We start from the raw sequence: 19410 nt of genomic DNA, 5'->3' as shown, positions 1-19410 counted from the left end.
GTTGTTCTGTGTTCACAGTTAAGGAAATTTTCATTCTTTCCTCTTTGCACTTTTGTTTAATTCTGCGAAATATACATATAAAAAAATGCAGTAAATTCCAAAAGACATTTGAGCTATAAATAGATTTTAGGTTCTATTTTAATTCCATACTGCTATTCTCCCCCTCTGCCCCTCTCTCTTCTTCTTCTTATTCTTCTACTACTACTACTACTACTACTCCCCCCCTCCCCCCCTCCCAGAATGTGAGTGAATGATTTCACAGTATTACATATTTATTGACTAAAATTTCTAATAAATCTAATTCCCACAAATGTCTCTTCATGAACTGTTGCTACCACTCATGAGCACTTAATAATATCAGTCTCAAATTTTGAATTTGGTAATAAGGAGTGTCTTCTGACTACAGGAGGGAGAAAACGTTCTTGAAGTGAGATTTCAGTCTGCAGTGATATCAGCCTTGGATCGTTTTACGGCAGAAGATTATATTGTACCACCTGAGTGTGTACCAGATGAATATCATGGAGAATGCCATGTAAATTTTTTGCGTAAAATGCAGTCATCTTTCTCTTGGGATTGGGGACCTGCTTTCCCATCAGTCAGCATATGGTAAGCAAGTTAATTTCTCTCGTGTGTGTGTGTGTGTGTGTGTGTGTGTGTGTGTGTGTGTGTGTGTGTGTGTGTGTGCGTGTGTGTGTGTGTGCGTGCATGCGTGCGTGCAAGCAGCATGCATGCATGTGTCTGTTCATGCGTGTTTACAGTGGCTGATTCTAGAATTACAAAATGTGTGCTTACCTCCAATGAGTGTCACCTTTATATGTATACAATCATACTACTGTAAGCAACATGTTATACAGAGTAGCCAAAGTAAAATTGGCCCAATCTTAACATTATGCTACAGCTGTTAAAATTTTTTTGGTGATTAATGGTACTTGTTCTGTGAGTTCACATACATGGATAGCCTCAATCAGGTCTCATCTGAATAAATAAAAAATTGAAGATTCAGTTGCCCAACACCACCAGCACTGCTGAAAGTGTTCATGTTGATCTCCAAATTTTCACTCATGCACAACAGAAAATTTGCATGGATAACAATGCAATCCATTTTGATAATTCTCTGACATGATTATATTTTAATTATTGGTTGCTTGACTAGCTACCATTGTAAATTTATCAGAATTTTCTGCCTCCCATCTTGTACTTGCACAGAGTTTTCTGTGTATGGACTCATTTTAGATAAATGTAGTCTACAGTAAATGAATGTCTTACAATAATACGAACTTGTCTTATTTCTAATTTAGCATACGATACAAAATTAAAGATAAAATATCTATTATTGAAGTACTGAAGTAGGACGTTTACTACTATTTAACAGTTACTTTGGTATGCACATTTACAGAAAGCCTGTCAGACACATGAATAGAGTGACTTGAAGGTAGCTCCTGCATCAGGAGAAATTAAAACTTGAAATGGAAACTAAGGACTAGAGACTAGTACCTGTAAAACCCGTCACATTTATTGTTGCTTCCACCTCATTTTCAGAAAGATTTCTGACTGAGCTAGTGTGTTTTCTGTCCTCTTAATGGTCCAACTATTCATAAATCATCAGTGCTGAAATTCAATATGTATTTTTCTGTTTCCAGGGCTCTCGAGTGTCCAGCCGGATGTGATCATTGAAGTCCCACGATATTTCGGCGAATAACCTTTCCACCATCATCAGGTGGTTCTGATGGAATATTATGGGACTTCAACGATCGCATCCGGATGGACACCCAAGAGCCCTGGAAACAACACAAACACCGGAAAAGCCTCCGATCACATGTATTTTCCTGTTCACAAGTCCATATGTCTTGATGTATTTGCTTCTGCCTCAGATGCTGACAAGTTGGTGCTTCTTCTGTCACATGTGTTGATAAGCATTTCTGAAATTTGTTAACAACAGATATAATTTTAAATATTAGGAAGTCTTTTCTGAAGGTATTTGTCAAGAGTGTATCTCGTACAGAAGTAAAACATGGATGATAAACTGTTCAGACAAGAAGAGAACAGAAGCTCTGTAAATGTGGCACCACTGAAGAACGTTGTAGATTAAATGGTTAGATCATATAACTAATCAGGACATATTCCCTCATCTTCACAAAAAGAAACTGTACTAATTATACTATTTGTAAACAATTTACACATTGTCTGAAAGGTTCGACATTTCACTCATTCATCAGCACACGTATATAAACTACAGAGTCTCCATGTTGGTTTCTGGACCATCACCTGTGGACAAGAAGATTCAGCAAGGAGTTTGACTTAAAAACAACCTTAATGGTGTTAAAGAAGTGACATTTTTCATCTCTAGCAGAGCACACACTATAAAGAAGGAACAGATGGAAATGAATGACAAGTTGAAACTCTAAGCCAGTCAGGACTTCCACAGGTGCCATAATTCAATTGATAGTGCACTGCCTGCAAAAGGCAGGATCATAACTGATCACAGCCTCCTATTTCATCGATTGGAAGACTTGAACCAGAGCCTTTGAAGGTTCTGTGACAAGCTAGGCTGCAACTTCCTAGCTTTGAACCATGAAGTTGAGAAGTGTAGGGCCCTGTGTGCACTGCACATCAGAGGCTGATACCAAGATAAATGACTTTGTGTGGGCTGCACACAAGGGCTTTTTAGAGTAGACAACTCACTATCCAATTCAGATAACAGTAGCTGTATCAGACCCAGAATTATGAGTAAAATTGAAAGAGGCATGCCATCCCCATCCTACCCCCACCCCCGCCCCCACATGACCCCCATAGATGAGAGTATTCAATTCCTATTCATTAGCTACTGCGGCATGTGCATTAAAGTCCCAGAACTTGAAGTTCTCCTAAAAAGCAGTGGAGCTCACATAATACTAGTACAGAAAGTTTATTAAAACCCAAAATTGGTAATAGTGAGACAATTAGTCAAAATTTAATTTATTGAAAGGATTGACTAATGGAAAATGGAGGTGGTGTATATGTTGCAGTAGAAAAGGATTTCATATCTACTGAGATAGGAACTGAAGCTGCATGTATGACTGTTCGGACAAGACTTGTATCAGGGATGGGCATAACCTTATAATTGGATCCTTCTATCAATCTCCTGGTTCACCTCCAGACGTAACCAAAGACTTCGGAGAAACCTCAGTTTCCTAGTACATATATTTCCCAATCATACTGTAACCATTGGAGGAAATTTTAAACAGCTAACAATCTATTGTTAGTAGAGTGTGCAACCAGACATCCTGCAAAACATAACAAAATTCCATCTCTGAAAACTACCTTTAACAGATAGTTAGGAACACCCCCCCCCCCCCCAAAAAAAAAAAAAAAAAAAAAAAAAAAAAAAAAAAAAAAAAAAAAAAAAAAAAAAAAAAAAATATCACCATATCACAATCCTGACCACTTTGAGGGTGTCCTTATTGAGCAGGATGATTATACACAAACAGATAACTACCTCATTTATAAATTTTATGAGCCCCTCTGTTTGCTCTAGCAGATGATTTTCTCTTGCATTCACACATACATGCTCTAGAAGTATCAGCATTGTAGTGGACACCTGCAAACTGAAATTTCTTTTCACCTCTACCACAGGCTGCCTACCATCTTTCAGCCAGAATTCCCATCCGCTTGTGAGCTAGGCATTCTTCGGCAATTGCAAGTGACAAAAGGTTGATGCAATATATGTGCAAATGCTCTGCCTTTCAATATGACCCAGAGCTGGTATTTGTGAACCTGTGCTAGTGTTTGTGAACCAATGCTAGTGATTGTAAGCCTGTGCTTCTGTGTGTGAAACCTTTCGTTTTGGACCAGTACTCTCAGTGAGGACCCAGGGAGAGCTGTGTGCTGTATATTCGAGAACAAATTGGATGAGTTGACCTTGTGCCATCACTTGGGGCAGATAGCTAGCAAGTGCAATAGCTTCCTGAGGAGGAGCAATCCAGTGGTTCATGACTCACATGCCATTTTCCTTTCAGTTTCCTTACAATGCTTTGGGGAGTCACCTATCAGTTTCTGGAGGACATAAATCCCATGTTTGGTAGCACGCATAAACACCTTGTATGTCGGACTGCTTTGTTCCAGCACTGAGAACCCACGTGGTCTGTCCCCTAGAATTAGCACACAGCTTTGCATCTCCTTTTACATGCAACAGTGTATTGTGAGTTTCCCCCTTCATTTTATTCGCAGCTACCCTTGGCCTTTGCTAGTGATGAACTTTATGTGTCCATGTTGGGCTTTTTGATTTTGTGTAGTTCAAGAGAAGGCCTACAAACTTTAAGCATATGTTCATTCCCATACTGGCACTGATAAACTGAGAATTTTCACAGTGTGATCACTCCTAAATTGTGTCTGTATTGAACATGCCCCTTTTGTTATTGTTATATGTCATACAGTGACCTCTACCTTAATAAATAGTTAGTGCTGCCAAAAGATTGCTCCATTCAGTGCACATTCCCTGTTAGGTTGTCTTTTGTGCACCTCTGTGTTGCTCCATAAGCTCAATCCAGATTTTACTCATTGTTTCCATTCTCCGTCCCAATCAGATTCATCCTAAAAATGCCTGATATGCAGTCTACATCAAGGAAACATTCCACTTTGCAGACACCTGAAATGTCATCCACATCAGAATGTGTTTCATCCAAACCACTGGCTCAGGCAGCTTGCACAGCTCTTGAGTGCCTCTATGCCTCAGTCGCATCATCAACCTATCTGTTAAACAGAGCTTCTACCCATCTCCTCACCATTGACACCTGTGACCTGTGCCAATGGTTCTTCTCTGTCAAGGTGATCTTTGCCAGGTCTGGAACTATGAGTGACACAACAAACTTCACCCTTACTATCACCAAGCTCGAGTCTGCTGCCATGGCAGGAGCTCACAACACCATCCATAGCCCTCTGCAGTTCAACAAGTACAGTAAATTGAAAGAGCGCCTCATCACATAACTGGCGTCATTCAAAATGCAGCACTCCTGGCCACTATTCCAACATGAGGCCCACCCAGCTCCTGTAGCATCCCACATCATGCTGGACAAGCATTTAATTCACATCTGGAATTCTTATTTCCTGCTGTGATCTTTACAGTGTTTCTTGTGTGGAACCATACAGACACCAATGTCACTGCCATCATAGTGCACCAGGTATTTGAGTCACTTGGCCCATCACTGGCTGTTATTGCCACTGCCTAGTCCCCTTATCCTTATCCCCAACCCCATTGCTCCAGTCCCCTCCTGCCATCATGCCATTGGATTTAATACCAAAATTAATCAAATACATGTTCGTAAGCTAGTGCCACAGTGGAACTCAACAGACTTTAAGGGTGGAGTTGGTTGGTGCTACAAGTTTCTGAAGTGTCATGGACTTAGCATGCAAACCAAAACCAAAATATTTAAGAAAATTCCACAAGAGTATGAAGACAAAATATTATCTTTCCATTGATTTATTATTCAATATTGAAAGAAAACCAATATGGAACCAAGCCAAATAGTGAATATGTATGAAACTCCTCTGACATTTGATGTGCCAAGTAACAGAACTGAAGCCATGAAAGATGCTAGAACTGTAACTATAAAAACAAGTGGAGATAAAAAAAATGCACTACATTGTTGTCCTTTCATGTTGTGCTGACAGTGCTAAACTTAATCCAGCAATCATTTTCAATCATGAAACAATGCCAAAGGCTTCTGAAATACTCCTGGGTGTTGTTGTTCATGTACATACAAGGGTTTGATGGACAAGGCTGGTATGAAATTATGGGTTTACAGAGTGTGGGAGAGAAGGAAAGGTGCTTTACTGAAGAGGAGTTCTCTTCTTGTGCTAGATCAGTTGAGAAGTAATTTGAAAAATTCTGTGAACAAGAAACTGAGACAGGGAAACACAGAGCTTGCTGTTATTACATGAGAACTTACTTCACAGCTGCAACCTCTTGATGTCTCAATAAATGAACCAGTTAAAGTGTGTATGAAAGAGAATTGGAACAGATGGATGAGGGATGAAACCCAAAATGAATTCATGCCGAACAGAGCTTTAATACGACATACAATCAGACAAGTGTGTTAGTGGATAAAAAAATTGTGACCTAGAGTGAGAGAAGACATTATTTTTAAATCTTTCAAGAAGAATATCTTAAGTAAGACTCTCAATGGCAGTGAAGACCATCTTATATATGAAGAAGACAACAATGACAGTGAAGAGGAAGAAGAAGAAGAAGAAGAAGAAAGTTCAGATGCTGATTCTCAGGGATTTTAAAAGTCAGTTCAGTTTTATGAACTAAGAATTTTTTATTAGTCTGGCTTTGTAATCTAATAATAAAAATGGTAAAAATGTTTTTAATTGCTTAAAAATTAAGGTGCATCTTAAAGTCTATAGTGTCTTATAGTCAAAAAATATGATAGATGACACAGAACTTGTCAACAGTGTTAGAAGCTGGAATACACAGCGCATTCTACTGTGTCTCAAATGAAGTTACGATGAAAACAAAATATCAGTTGATGAAAGTGAAAGGAAGGAAGCAGTTGTCTATTCCTTTATAGTGACAAAAGTAGTTTTGTGCAACAGCCAATACAAATGATGGATTTCATTGAAGCTGCCATAAGTAAAAATATATACTTTGCATCATTCAAAATTATTCATATTATCAGTTATACAAATGTTGTTGTGTACAGGTCATCTGAGTATAATGCCTCACACATGTTGTGTTAGCTTTAGGAGCTCCAAGGCAGATGGAGGAACTGTGACAGTGCAAACAAATTAGTCTCACACAAATATATACTTTATTGTTCTGCAATACTTACATTGTACAGCATCTTGTTGGATGCACTTGCAGATAGATACAGCAAAGCAGTGGTCTGTCAAGGCCTTCATTACTGAATACAATGTCAACTAGCCTATGTCCATCCTGGATGCCACACTGTCAATCACTGTAGTAAATATTAGACCTATGTGAAGGCCGTAGGTGACTCCATCCTTAGACTAAGCCTCACAGGCTGATCTCCACTACAAACTGCCACCCTGCAACTCTGTACTAGAACTGTCATATGCTAATGCCAAACATAAACCATATGTTGCTGCCTGTGGCCACCACTTATCATGATGTAATAGTCCACCTTATAGGTGGTGACATAGAGTTTGCTGATTGGGCCTCGCTTGTGGTTGGCAGTGAACTTCGAAGTGCCGCCAATGGCATCAGTCACTAACTGTTTCAGTGCACCAGCTCTGATTGTGTCCATTGTCAATGACACAACAAATATATGCTGATATTTCTGAGATATACATCTGCTATGGCTTATTACATCTTCCTCAGAAACAAGGCACGTTAGAAACAAAATTATTTCTTATTTCAAATTCTTTAATCCATGTAGTCATCCTTAAGACTGCTCCTCATTCTTGTAAGTGTAAATGTAGATAAGAATTTAATACTACCTGTTTAAATTTCCAGGAAAAATGTAGAGCTGCTTGCTGCAAATAATGGTTACATCAAGAATTACTATGTTTCTGTGCTGTTTAATGAAACAAGCCAGATGTACGAGGTAACTCAGCATGTGGAGATTTCTCCTTATGATACTATGTGTGATCAGTTAACATTAGGAATAAATACAATTCCAGGAGGAAATAACAGAAATCAAGCAAAGACGATGAAAATAACATCAGACCAATTGGTTGATCCTCAGTTTGAAGCCACATGGTATTATCCAGAGGTCAGTATATGAACATATATCTCTTTTCAGTAGAAAGTTTGAGGTGGTTTATCTATTTGTGTGTGTGTGTGTGTGTGTGTGTGTGTGAGAGAGAGAGAGAGAGAGAGAGAGAGAGAATGCAATGCAATTTCTCAATTTTCTCATTAGAGGCATAGATCAACTTTCTTTGGTTCACTTACTCTGTTCCTTTCATACCACATATATTAGGGCATATCCTGTTTCCCACTTCACACATCTCTCTCTCTCTCTCTCTCTCGCTCTCTCTCTCTCTCTCTCTCTCTCTCTCTCTCTCTCTCTCTCTTCTGTATGGTACATTTATTTTGAGACCAACTCCTAAATAGTTGCTTATTGTACCTTTGTTTACCATTTAAATACTTACTTGCTCCACCTCAGACAGTTATCATTGGCAACTGTTATTACTGACTTACCAGTATCTTATTGTGGTTAATATCTGTTACCATATAATTACGCATTGTAGAGCTTATATTAGGTTATCCAAAGCTGATGTGAACTTATGATGCTATGGATTCTGACAACATCTTCTTACTCTAACCTGGTTGTTAGCACATCATTAAAAATAATTTAACTCATACACTATTCAGTCCTCCCTTCATAAACATGACACTGCTAAAATCTGCATAATGCAGTGCACACAACAATACGTTACATGGTAAATATGTAAAGCAGTAAATGAAATAAAAGAAAAATTTGGTGTAGGTATTAAAATCCATGGAGAAGAAATAAAAGCTTTGAGGTTTGCCGATGACATTGTAATTCTGTCAGAGACAGCAAAGGACTTGGAAGAGCAGTTGAACGGAATGGACAGTGCCTTGAAAGGAGGATATAAGATGAACATCAACAAAAGCAAAACGAGGATAATGGAATGTAATCAAATTAAATTGGGTGATGCTGAGGGAATTAGATTAGGAAATGAGACACTTAAAGTAGTGGATGAGTTTTGCTATTTGGGGAGCAAAATAACATGATGGTCGAAGTAGAGAGGATATAAAATGTAGACTGGCAATGGCAAGGAAAGTGTTTCTGAAGAAGAGAAATTTGTTAACATCGAGTATAGGTTTAAATGACAGGAAGTCATTTCTTAAAGTATTTGTATGGAGCGTAGCCATGTATGGAAGTGAAACGTGGACGATAAATAGTTTAGACAAGAAGAGAATAGAAGCTTTTGAAATGTGGTGTTACAGAAGAATGCTGAAGATTAGCTGGGTAGATCACATAACTAACAAGGAGGTATTGAATAGAATTGGGGAGAAGAGGAGTTTGTGGCACAACTTGACAAGAAGAAAGGACTGGTTGATAGGACATGTGCTGAGGCATCAGGGGATCACAAATTTAGCATTGGAGGGCAGTGTGGAGGGTAAAAATCGTAGAGGGAGACCAAGAGATGAATACACTAAGCAGATTCAGAAGGATGTAGGTTGCAGTAGGTACTGGGAGATGAAGAAGCTTGCACAGGATAGAGTAGCATGGAGAGCTGCATCAAACCAGTCTCAGGACTGAAGACCACAACAACAACAACATGTATTTTAAGGACAAATGAAAAAGCGATGTAAATCTTTACCTAATTTCAGTTCTTTCCAGAGGGCATACATACAACTTTAACATATTTTAGAAAATATAAACAAAAATTCATGCTATAACTGAATCTTTTGTAGTTCAAGAAGGCTTATTCTGCTACCAACTGAAGACGTAATTTTTTTCTGTTTAACACAAAACACAACCTTTATATTTAATGCAGTAGGTCCATGTAAATATTTCTCACTGTGAATTTGTAATCCAGGTTAATTTTGCCAAAAAAATGATATGTTGGAAAAAAACTTATGCAGAAAAGAAAGGAGTCTCTCTAAGGATTATTGAATATGGAAGAAGGAAAATAGAACCATTACCCTAAAGAGTGAACTAAAAAAGGAAAGAAGAGATCAGGAATGTTGAAACTTTAGGAATAAAGACAATAACCCCAAAGACAGATACCCTTCCAGTCTACAACACAGAGTCCCTCCCTGTGGGTGCATCACTGGTAAACTGGAAGATAGTGATGTTCATAGATTCTGTGAAATGGTCATCACCATCTTCATGCCCACAGGCTCCAAAAAGTGATCTCAGGATCCTACTCTTCCATGCCAGTGTCAGTTACATGTTCACCAAGAAACAATTTTGTTTAAAAAAATATGATTGGGTCATTTTGCATTACTTTTTCCAGGTTTACTTCTCTTTTTCATGTATTCATGCATAACTTTGCAATAGCATCAATGTGATATTCATCCTATATGATTAAATATTTATAAATGATGTTAATTAAATAAATCAGTTCTGGAATTCCTTACATATTCTCTAATAAATATGTAACCATATAAATATTCCAAAGCTTAAATAGTTTTTTTTACCTTGTTTAGTTTTGTCTGGTACCACACTCAGACTGCTTCATTTGCATTTTTCATCTTCAATATACAGTACTGTTGTTTAAGAAATAAACCTAAAATGATAAGCAACTGTCACTGGGTTCAATACAATGAACTCCAATCATAGCTGTTAAAGATGAAATAATTATTAAGCACTCAGTTAATGTAGGGTCACCTTGATTACATTCCATAACGAAATGGCCTCAGAGCAGGAAATATCATAGCCTACGTCACTTACTCAATACGTTATGAGTGTTACTTTGACCAGCACCACTGAAAATATCACAAAAAACTCCTAATAACGTTTACTTAAATATAAATGTGAAAGTATATTAAAACTAATCAGTATTATCATGTGATTTTTTATGATATAAATATTTTTTAGCATTCTTACTCGTACAAGCCTGACTTCCATTGAAGCCAAATGGAAAAACTTATTGTGGTATATGTACACTATTTTAAAGTTTGAAGTTACTGTATGACTACTGAGAAATAAAGACACAAGACTGTAAATACTTTTGGATTAAAGGAGAGCATTCACCTCAAATGCATCAATAAAGCGCTTGTCTCTAATCTTAAGTGTCCATGTTTCACAACCATAAAAGAAAGCAAAAAACATGAGTGTTTCAACTAGCAGGGTCTTTGTAATGTTCACTATTGCTATATGTTCTGCTAGATCTTGGTGAGCTGTTAATAGGCACACAGAAGAAAGAAAATTTACTAGCTTTTGGAGTTAGCCTTTGATGAGATACAGTAAAATACACACACACACACACACACACACACACACACACACACACACACACACACCGAGAGAGAGAGAGAGAGAGAGAGAGACTATGCCCCTACATTATGCCACCAGCTGAACTAACAGTGCCAATGCTGTTTTTCACGAGGTGGACTGGTTGTAGTAGGGGTAGTATTTGGTGGGCTAGGTAGAGGGAGAAGAAGGTGGGGGGGCAAGGAGGGGACTAGGGGTGGATGGCTAGTGGCTCAGAGTGAAGTGTTTGGTTTACCGGCTGGGAATGTGGGAGGAGGGCTGACAGGTCTATGGGTTTGCACAATTGTAGCAGCTGATGTGAAGTGGTGCATGCTGAAGGCAATGTGAGGACATGAATTGGGAGAGGATGACAGGTCAGAGGAAGGGGAAACTTTTAGGTGTAGGGTGCAGGGGCTGTGGGTTACCTAAGGTTGAGACCAGGATGATTACGGGGGACAGAGGATGTGTTGTAAGGATAATTCCTATCTGCGCAGTTCAGAGATGCTGGTGCTGGAGGTAAGGATCCAAATGGCTTGGGTTGTGAAGCAACCATTGAAATTGAGCATGTTGTGCTCAGCTGCTTACTGCACCACTGGGTGGTCAACTTTGTACTTGACAACTGTTTGGCGGTGACCAATCGTTATGGTGGACAGCTGGTTTCACAGGTGGCCCAGCCTCTGATGGGGTAGGATATGCCTGTCACAGGAGTGGGGTAGGATGTGCTGGCTTTATGGATTATGCAGGTCTTGCACCTCGGTCTGCCACAGGGACACGATTCCTGTGCCAAGAAGTTCGGAGAAGGATTGGCATACGGATGAACTAGGATGTTGTGTAGGTTTGCTGGGTGACAGAACACCACTTTAGGATGAGTGGGAAGGATCATTTTAGGGCAAGGTGGGAGATAAAGCCCAGGTGGAGGATAGGGTTCAGTTGTTCCAGTCCAGGGGAATATTAGGTGGTGATTGGGGTACTCCTTTGTAGCTGATTCTTCAGGGTGGTATGAGGATTGTGGGAGTGTAAATATATGGCACAGGAAATCTGTTTGTGGATTAGGTTTGGAGGATGTCTGTCTGTGAAGGTCAAATGCAAGACTGATATATGTCAGCAACTTACAGCCTGCCAGCTGCTTACTCAACAAACATTAGAAGCATAATATCATTGTATATAGTTACTGAACTAACTCAGTGTGAGGAAACGGTATGTTTGATGAACATGATTATATATCAAGAATTTATTCATGTGGTTATAAATAAGAATACCCATCTCTCTCAAACTGTGACTCTGCCAAAGTTTAGGTCTAAGTACTTATATGAATTATCATCAGATGGGAATGTAACAGAGTGGCTGCAGCTCTCAAACAGGAACACACAAGATATTATCTCAAAACAAGTGTTATATATTTCAATATGAATATCATATTTTACAGCTCAGAGATGTCAGAAAGGGGGACACGGGAATAAAAGTGACTTATTTCAGTACAAGTAGCATCATTACAATTTCAAAATCTCAACAGAGGAGGGAGGATGGGAGCAGTTTGTATATGATGATTCAAAGATCTCGAAGGATTGTACATGGATATGTAAGTGACATATTTTGAATATGAATAGCGCATATGATGATGTTAAGATCTCCATAATGGACACATTTGTTCTTCTTTTGATTCATTTTATATGCAGCATCCTGTGATAGCACCAAACCTCAAATGTATCAATACACTGCTTGTCTCTAATCTTAAGGGTCCGTGTTTCACAACCATGAAAGAAAGTAAAAAACATGAGTGTTTCAACAAGCAGGGTCTTTGTAATGTTCACTATTGCTATATGTTCTGCTAGATCTTGGTGAGCTTCTTCACAGCCACTTGCCCTAGTGTCATCTGTCTTCTCATTTCATCTTCACAGCTTCCCACATCATGGATAGTTGACCCAAGATAGATGAAAGAATGCACGACTTCCAGTTACTTTAATTAACCTTTTGGGGGAACCTATGCTTGTCAATCATTTATCCTGAGTTTGGACTTGCTGAGATTGAGGTCTGATCTATATGATGGACTAATGTCCTTAATATTGTTAGCAGCTCAGCAAGTTTATCTTCCTTACTAACTAAAAGCATGGTGTCATCAGCAAACCAGAGGTTGTTACTAGTTCTGTCACTATTTGACATGCCTTTGGTCCAACCATCAACAGCATTCCTAAGACATGTTCTTCACAGATGTTGTATACTATGTGGAACAGAGAGCAGCCCTGTCTGCTATCTTTTGATCCACTGAAGACATAAGATGTTCCAGCACTTCTCTTCATAGCCATGGGGTAATTATTGAATAGACTTCTGATGAATCCTGTCAAGTGTGGAACTCTGCAACCATCTGCCACAGCTTTTCCCAGACAACACAGTCAAAGGCTTTCCTATAGCCAAGGAAGCAGATGAAAACAGGAACACAGAACTCACAATTTGTGGATTATTTGTCATATGTTGATAATCTATTTAGAGTTCCTTACCTTTTAGTGAAACCTGCTTATTCTGTGGCCATGTGAGACTGAATATATAGCTTCAGACAGTGGTCTGGACACTCCCCAGCTTCCTATGTTCTCGCCCACAATGAATCCACTATGTCAACACCTTACTGTCCCACTTCTTTTATCATCTCTCCAGATATTCTGTCTAGACCAGGGGATTTATTGTTCTTCAGATGTTGAATTTCCCTTTCTATTTTACTGCATAAGAGTGCAGATTCTGACACTGTTCATTCCACAATACAACTTTTCACAGTACTGATTCCACCTCACAATGGTGTCTTCCTTGTCCCCAATAGGGTTGGCATTCTCATCATCTACCACCCATGTACAAGGATTAAATTCACTGGTGACACTGTTGATTTTCTTGAAAAGATCACATACTTGGCTGCTATTATAATGTTGTTCTATCTCATTACAGATACTGTTAACGAAGTGTGACCCGTCCTTTCTGCAATTCCACTGTATTTCTCTGCATAGGTTCTTATATCTGTCTTGACTCTGGGATACCAGGTCACTTCTCTCATCAGTTAATTGCAGTGTGGACTGTAATATCCATGGATGTATTGCCCTTTTGTGATTGTTCTGATGTTGAAAGTGACAAGGAAATTACCTCCTTCAATTGGTCCTATTTTTGTGATGCTCTTTTTTTCTCAACAAGACTGATGTTGTGGAGTTTGGGCTCACCAAACTGTCAAAGAACTTCCTTGTTTGTGAGACTTAGGTGTCTTTCACCACTTTTCTTCATGGATTTGAACTTAATCTGCATTTTCATGGACAGCAGATTGCGATCATTTTCACAGTCAACTCCATGGAAGTTCTTACAGTCTAAGCCCAAGTCTTTCAGCAACTCTGCTCTAGGATGAAGACAATCTGGTTTCTAAATCTATCATCACATGGTATCCAAGTGAACAATCATCTTGGGTGATGTTGGAACATAGTGTTATAGCCAGTCATATCATTACCCACACAGTGCCTGCCTTGTTCATTTCTCCCATACAGACCAAAGGTCTGACCACAGATTGGAAATATGTGGCTTGGGTACTATCTCCAGTTTTAGCATTGAAATCTCCTTGAATTATTGCCTCTTCTTTGTTAGGACTCTTACTAAAGACTTGTTTTAGTTGTTTAGAACTCCTCTATCTCCCAATCTGATGCTGCAGCAGTAGGGGCATGGATCTGAATGATCTTGAGTACACATGGAGGAGAATTCAATTCGATGAATATGATCTTATCATTAACAAGTTTATAACTGATAACACAGTTGTCCTCATTTCTAGGAGTAACTATTGAAACACCATTTGTCCCCCAAATAGAATGTTTAGCTGTAATACTTGATGAAAGAGATAAAATAATATTTTGTTGTACCTTTTGCTCACTGAAAATATTGACACATTCCTCCAGTGTTTTAAGCCTGAATCCTGGGAATACAGTTATATCTGAATCTTTATTTTGTTCTGAAACTTTTAATCTGATTGTAGTATCAGAAAATTGTGAGATTAAGGTGGAGCTCACCATTTGCAGCATCATCGATGGAACCACTATGGTGCTTTGGTGCAAAGCTGAGTGGAAGGTCTGAATCAGAGGCTCAGGCAGTTCTGTGACCATGTAGGCTGCCAATTCCTTGACATGCAACATCAGGTGGTGGATTTCCGGGTTCCGCTTAAACGGTCATGAGTCCATTACACACAGGAAATGGCTACATGGGTAGCGGGGGGTGAGTGGAAGGGTCTGGGTGATTTTTTTAGGTTAGAGCGTCTCAGGAAACCACAGATAGGGTGTGTGTCTAGAAGGAGGCGGGTAAAACACAGTAAGGTAGTTGTAGAAAAGATCAGTATTGTAGTTGTAAATTGTCGTAGCTGTGTTGGGAAAGAACCAGAGCTCCAAGCCCTAATAGAAAGCACTGAAGCTCAAATAGTTATAGGTACGGAAAGCAGGCTAAAGCCAGAAATAAGTTCAGCCAAAATGTTTTCAAACAACCTAACAGTGTTCAGGAAGGATAGACTAAATACAGTTGGTGGTGCAGTATTTATTGCTGTCAGGAGTAGTTCACCTTGTAGTGAAACTGAAGTAGAAAGTTCCTGTGAAATAGTATGGGTAGTGGTCACTTGATAATCAGACTAAACTATTAATTGGATTATCTTCTGGTAAACCTTGCGGGATGTAAGGTCGTGGTCCATGAAACTCTTCAGCTCCTAACGTTTCGTCCAGTGCTTCGCTGGACATCTTCAGAGGGGTGTTTCTCCTCCGGTGAGTCACCGGAGGAGAAACACCCCTCTGAAGATGTCCAGCGAAGCACTGGACGAAACGTTAGGAGCTGAAGAGTTTCATGGACCACGACCTTACATCCAGCAAGGTTTACCAGAAGATATGTCATCCGGTCGTGAAAGCCTTCATACTATATTAATTGGATTGTTTTACCGACCCCTGACTCAGAAGATATAGTTACTGAACAGTTCAAAGAAAATTTGAGTCTCATTTCAAATAAGTACCCCACTCATACAATTATAGTTGGTGGTGACTTCGATCTACCGTCGATGTCCTGAAAAAATTATATATTTAAAGCCAGTGGCAAGAATAAAATGTCATCTGAAATTGTACTGAATGCTTTCTCAGAAAATTATTTTGAACATTCAGTTAATGAGCCCACTCAAACCGTAAATGGTAGTGAAAGCATACTTGGCCTTGTAATCTTACATTCCCACACACCACTATTAAAATTCTCTGTCTCTGGACAAGTTTTGAAAGCTTTGAGAGTTGTAAGATATGCAAGAAAAAAACTTTTTACTTATCTTCATCTTCACTTCTTGTTGTTGGCTGCAGTTATTGCATGTAGGGGCACATTGTACAATGCAGCTGCAATTTTGATTTTATATATTCTTGTTGAACTGAACAACTGATGGAATTTTTTCTGTTGCTATGAATTCTTTTTATTTTATCCCATTCTTCTATACCACACTGACTTCACAATCTCCATTTTCATAAAACCATCAATTACATTGTTGTAGACAAAATTAAAAAAACACATCCACTTTTATCAGAGGCATGACCACTACTCTCACATTCTGTGATACTCACAATATTCCAAATAGCTTACAAAGGGAAAGAGTTTACATACTTTCTTGACAAAAGAAGAATCATCACCAAGTTATAAGATTATGTTATAAATTAATCCAGAAATAAATTTAATAATTAGTGTTAGACTGTGCAATTATTAATGTGAATTTTAAATATGCCAGATACTTCATAATTTCAAATATTTCTACAAGAAGAATAATTTTAGCTGTAATTGATTGTAACTATTTAATTTCTTTTTATACATTTTAGCCTGAAATATAATACATCATATACAAAATCAAATGAAATTCTTTCTGTGAAACAGCTGAGAATATTCACCTATGCCAGATTTGGGATTAATCCTGGTATCAGCTACTTCTATAAAAAGAGTTTATGTTAGAAAAGGGAGTCCCATTACAATATCCCCCTCACAAAATTTGGAAACAGGATGTTTACAATATTGTGTGGCAGACTACAAAGTTTGCCAAATGGTGTTCATAATGATGCCCATGATACCAGATGGATGTTTAGAAGTATCTGATACATGACATATAGCAGAAAACATAAGAAAAATATTTACTATACAAATCATAATCTATACATATATCAGGATATGGTATTCAGATTTTCAGATCTGTAGAACATACTGTCACAAGACAAATAATACAAGATCAAAACTACAACATTACACCACCAAACTATAGAAGTAAATACAAAGACAATGTAAATTACTAGAATTATAAATTGTACATTAATATCCATACAGTCAAACCTTCAAAATCTTCAAAAGAGAAGAGAAAAAATTTCAGGACCTAAGTGTATGACAAGTGAGCCAACTCGAAAAACTCACAACGATGGGTACACACCAGAGGAATATACTCAATCATGAGTAGGTATCAGTCAGCCACATAAACCAATATTCAAGTATATGTTGACTCATGGAAAAATATGAGGGCCTGAGTTTATGATGTGGGGACCGACCCATGAATCCAAACCACACCAGGTACAAACCAGCAAAAAACGTTTCGAAACCATAAAATGAATGAAGTTCATAATCACATCAGTAAGTTCAGTCATATGCAAAGAGTAATTGCAAGAAACATCTAGCCTCATTCAGTGGTTCAATGGTTGTACATTCTCCATTCTCCTTGAGTACACACACACACACACACACACACACACACACACACACACACACACACACACAAATAGCTTTTAATGAAGACACAATCCAGTAGCTTGAGGACCAAAATGAAAAGCAGACGTGTATACATCTTGTTATATTGTTAACTAGTAGATGTCTTCCATACTATTTGCTAATTGTCCATACAAACTAACCTACATACACAAAGACCTAGAAGATTCATTTAAAATTGATGAAAAAAAAATACATAGTAATTTAAAGTTACATAATGCATTGGAAATTCAATCCCCCTACTTGAAAAAACATGAATCTATGCTGAATAAGCCTGTCTTTAGCAGTATTGGCTAAAAATTCACAAATATCAGTCACAACACAGATCCAGTCAACAGAGTACTTTACCGAGCACCCATGATCTCTTGGAAGTCGACTGATGTAGCAGGGTACAGCTGTACAGCAGAGTGGGGAGTGGATCCACCCACATCTTTCAGTTTCCTCCTTAGAGTTCTTATCACATGCTCCAACAGATAGGTAACTCCCTATCTAACATTCACATCAAATCCTGAAACATTGTTTTGTGTACTAAGTATGCTGTTCAGTACCTCCTTCATATCACATGAGATACGTTCTCCTTAGTAACTTTTCTAAGTCAGTTATGTGGGATTTATGTCAGGTGCAATTAAAAAGTAATTAATAAACAGAATTAAATGCAATGAAAAGAATGGACTAGTAAGGTAATACACACAAATATGCTCAGGTACTATTCGTAATCTTAGCTGTACCAATTATGAACATTGTCCCATTTCAAAATTGCAAAAAGATCTACTCATTTAGTCTCATGGCATGTATGTATCAAATTGTAAAGCACAAATCTAATACAGAACATAATTATATAGTGTATCATAGATTTTAACCCAGTCAATAGATGAGACAAAACTTTAGAAATCACATCATTCTTACATACTAAATTCCAGACCAAAAAAGAACAGGTAACTCCCTGTCTGGCATTCACATCAAATCCTGAAACATTGTTTTGTGTACCAAATATGTTGTTCAGTACCTCCTTCACATCACATGAGATACGTTCTCCTTAGTAACTTTTCTAAGTCAGTTATGTGGGATTTACGTCAGGTGCAATTAAAAAGTGTTCACATACAAAAAATTAATAAACAGACTTAAATGCAATGAAAAAAATGGACTAATAAGGTAATACACACAGATATGCTCAGATACTATTCGTAATCTTAGCTGTACCAATTATGAACATTGTCCCATTTCAAAATTGCAAAAGGATCTACTCATTTAGTCTCATGGCACGTATGTATCAAATTGTAAAGCACAAATCTAATACAGAACATAATTATATAGTGTATCATAGATTTTAACCCAGTCAATACATAAGACAAAACTATAGTAATCTCATCATTCTTACATACTAAACTCCAGGAAAAAAAAATATATATATATCTAGTCGAATCCATCTAGAGATAGATTTAAACTTAGCCAACAGATAAGATAGAATTCTAGAAACTACATGATCTTAAATACTACATTCATGGCAAACAAAACACAATTATATAGTCTTATAAATCTACAGATGTAGTGTATATTTTCTTCTAGACTAGGTATCATTATACATCCATGTTCATAGGCCTTGCCTTCTATACTGAACGTTTAAAGTACCTGACATTTTACCAGTTTACTTTGCTTACCTGTAGCTCCTCTTATCCTTACACATACCATGGGAATTTCCACAAAAATCTTACTATATTTAATCTTGTCTCTAAATTGTTCAGATATACCACAAATCAGG

At 38.0% G+C, this 19410-nt stretch overlaps 1 protein-coding gene across 2 annotated transcripts in view; it reads left to right on the top strand.

The window, feature by feature from the left end:
- The window catches only part of LOC124612771 (beta-mannosidase-like), a 298303-nt gene that overhangs the window by 112502 nt on the left and 166391 nt on the right, over positions 1–19410 (top strand). For both annotated transcript variants that reach the window (XR_006979569.1, XM_047141165.1), the window contains exons 4-5: positions 407–606; positions 7454–7712. Coding sequence is in view for 1 of the 2 variants with exons in the window: in XM_047141165.1 (XP_046997121.1) it covers positions 407–606; positions 7454–7712 (459 nt within the window). In the remaining variant the exon portion in view is untranslated. The remainder of the gene's footprint in view (positions 1–406; positions 607–7453; positions 7713–19410) is intronic.

The sequence above is a fragment of the Schistocerca americana genome, chromosome 4, assembly GCF_021461395.2.
Source record: "Schistocerca americana isolate TAMUIC-IGC-003095 chromosome 4, iqSchAmer2.1, whole genome shotgun sequence".
Taxonomy (NCBI): Eukaryota; Metazoa; Arthropoda; class Insecta; order Orthoptera; family Acrididae; genus Schistocerca; species Schistocerca americana.
The sequence above is the reverse complement of the archived record's forward strand: the minus strand, read 5'-3'. Positions and strand labels throughout refer to the sequence as shown.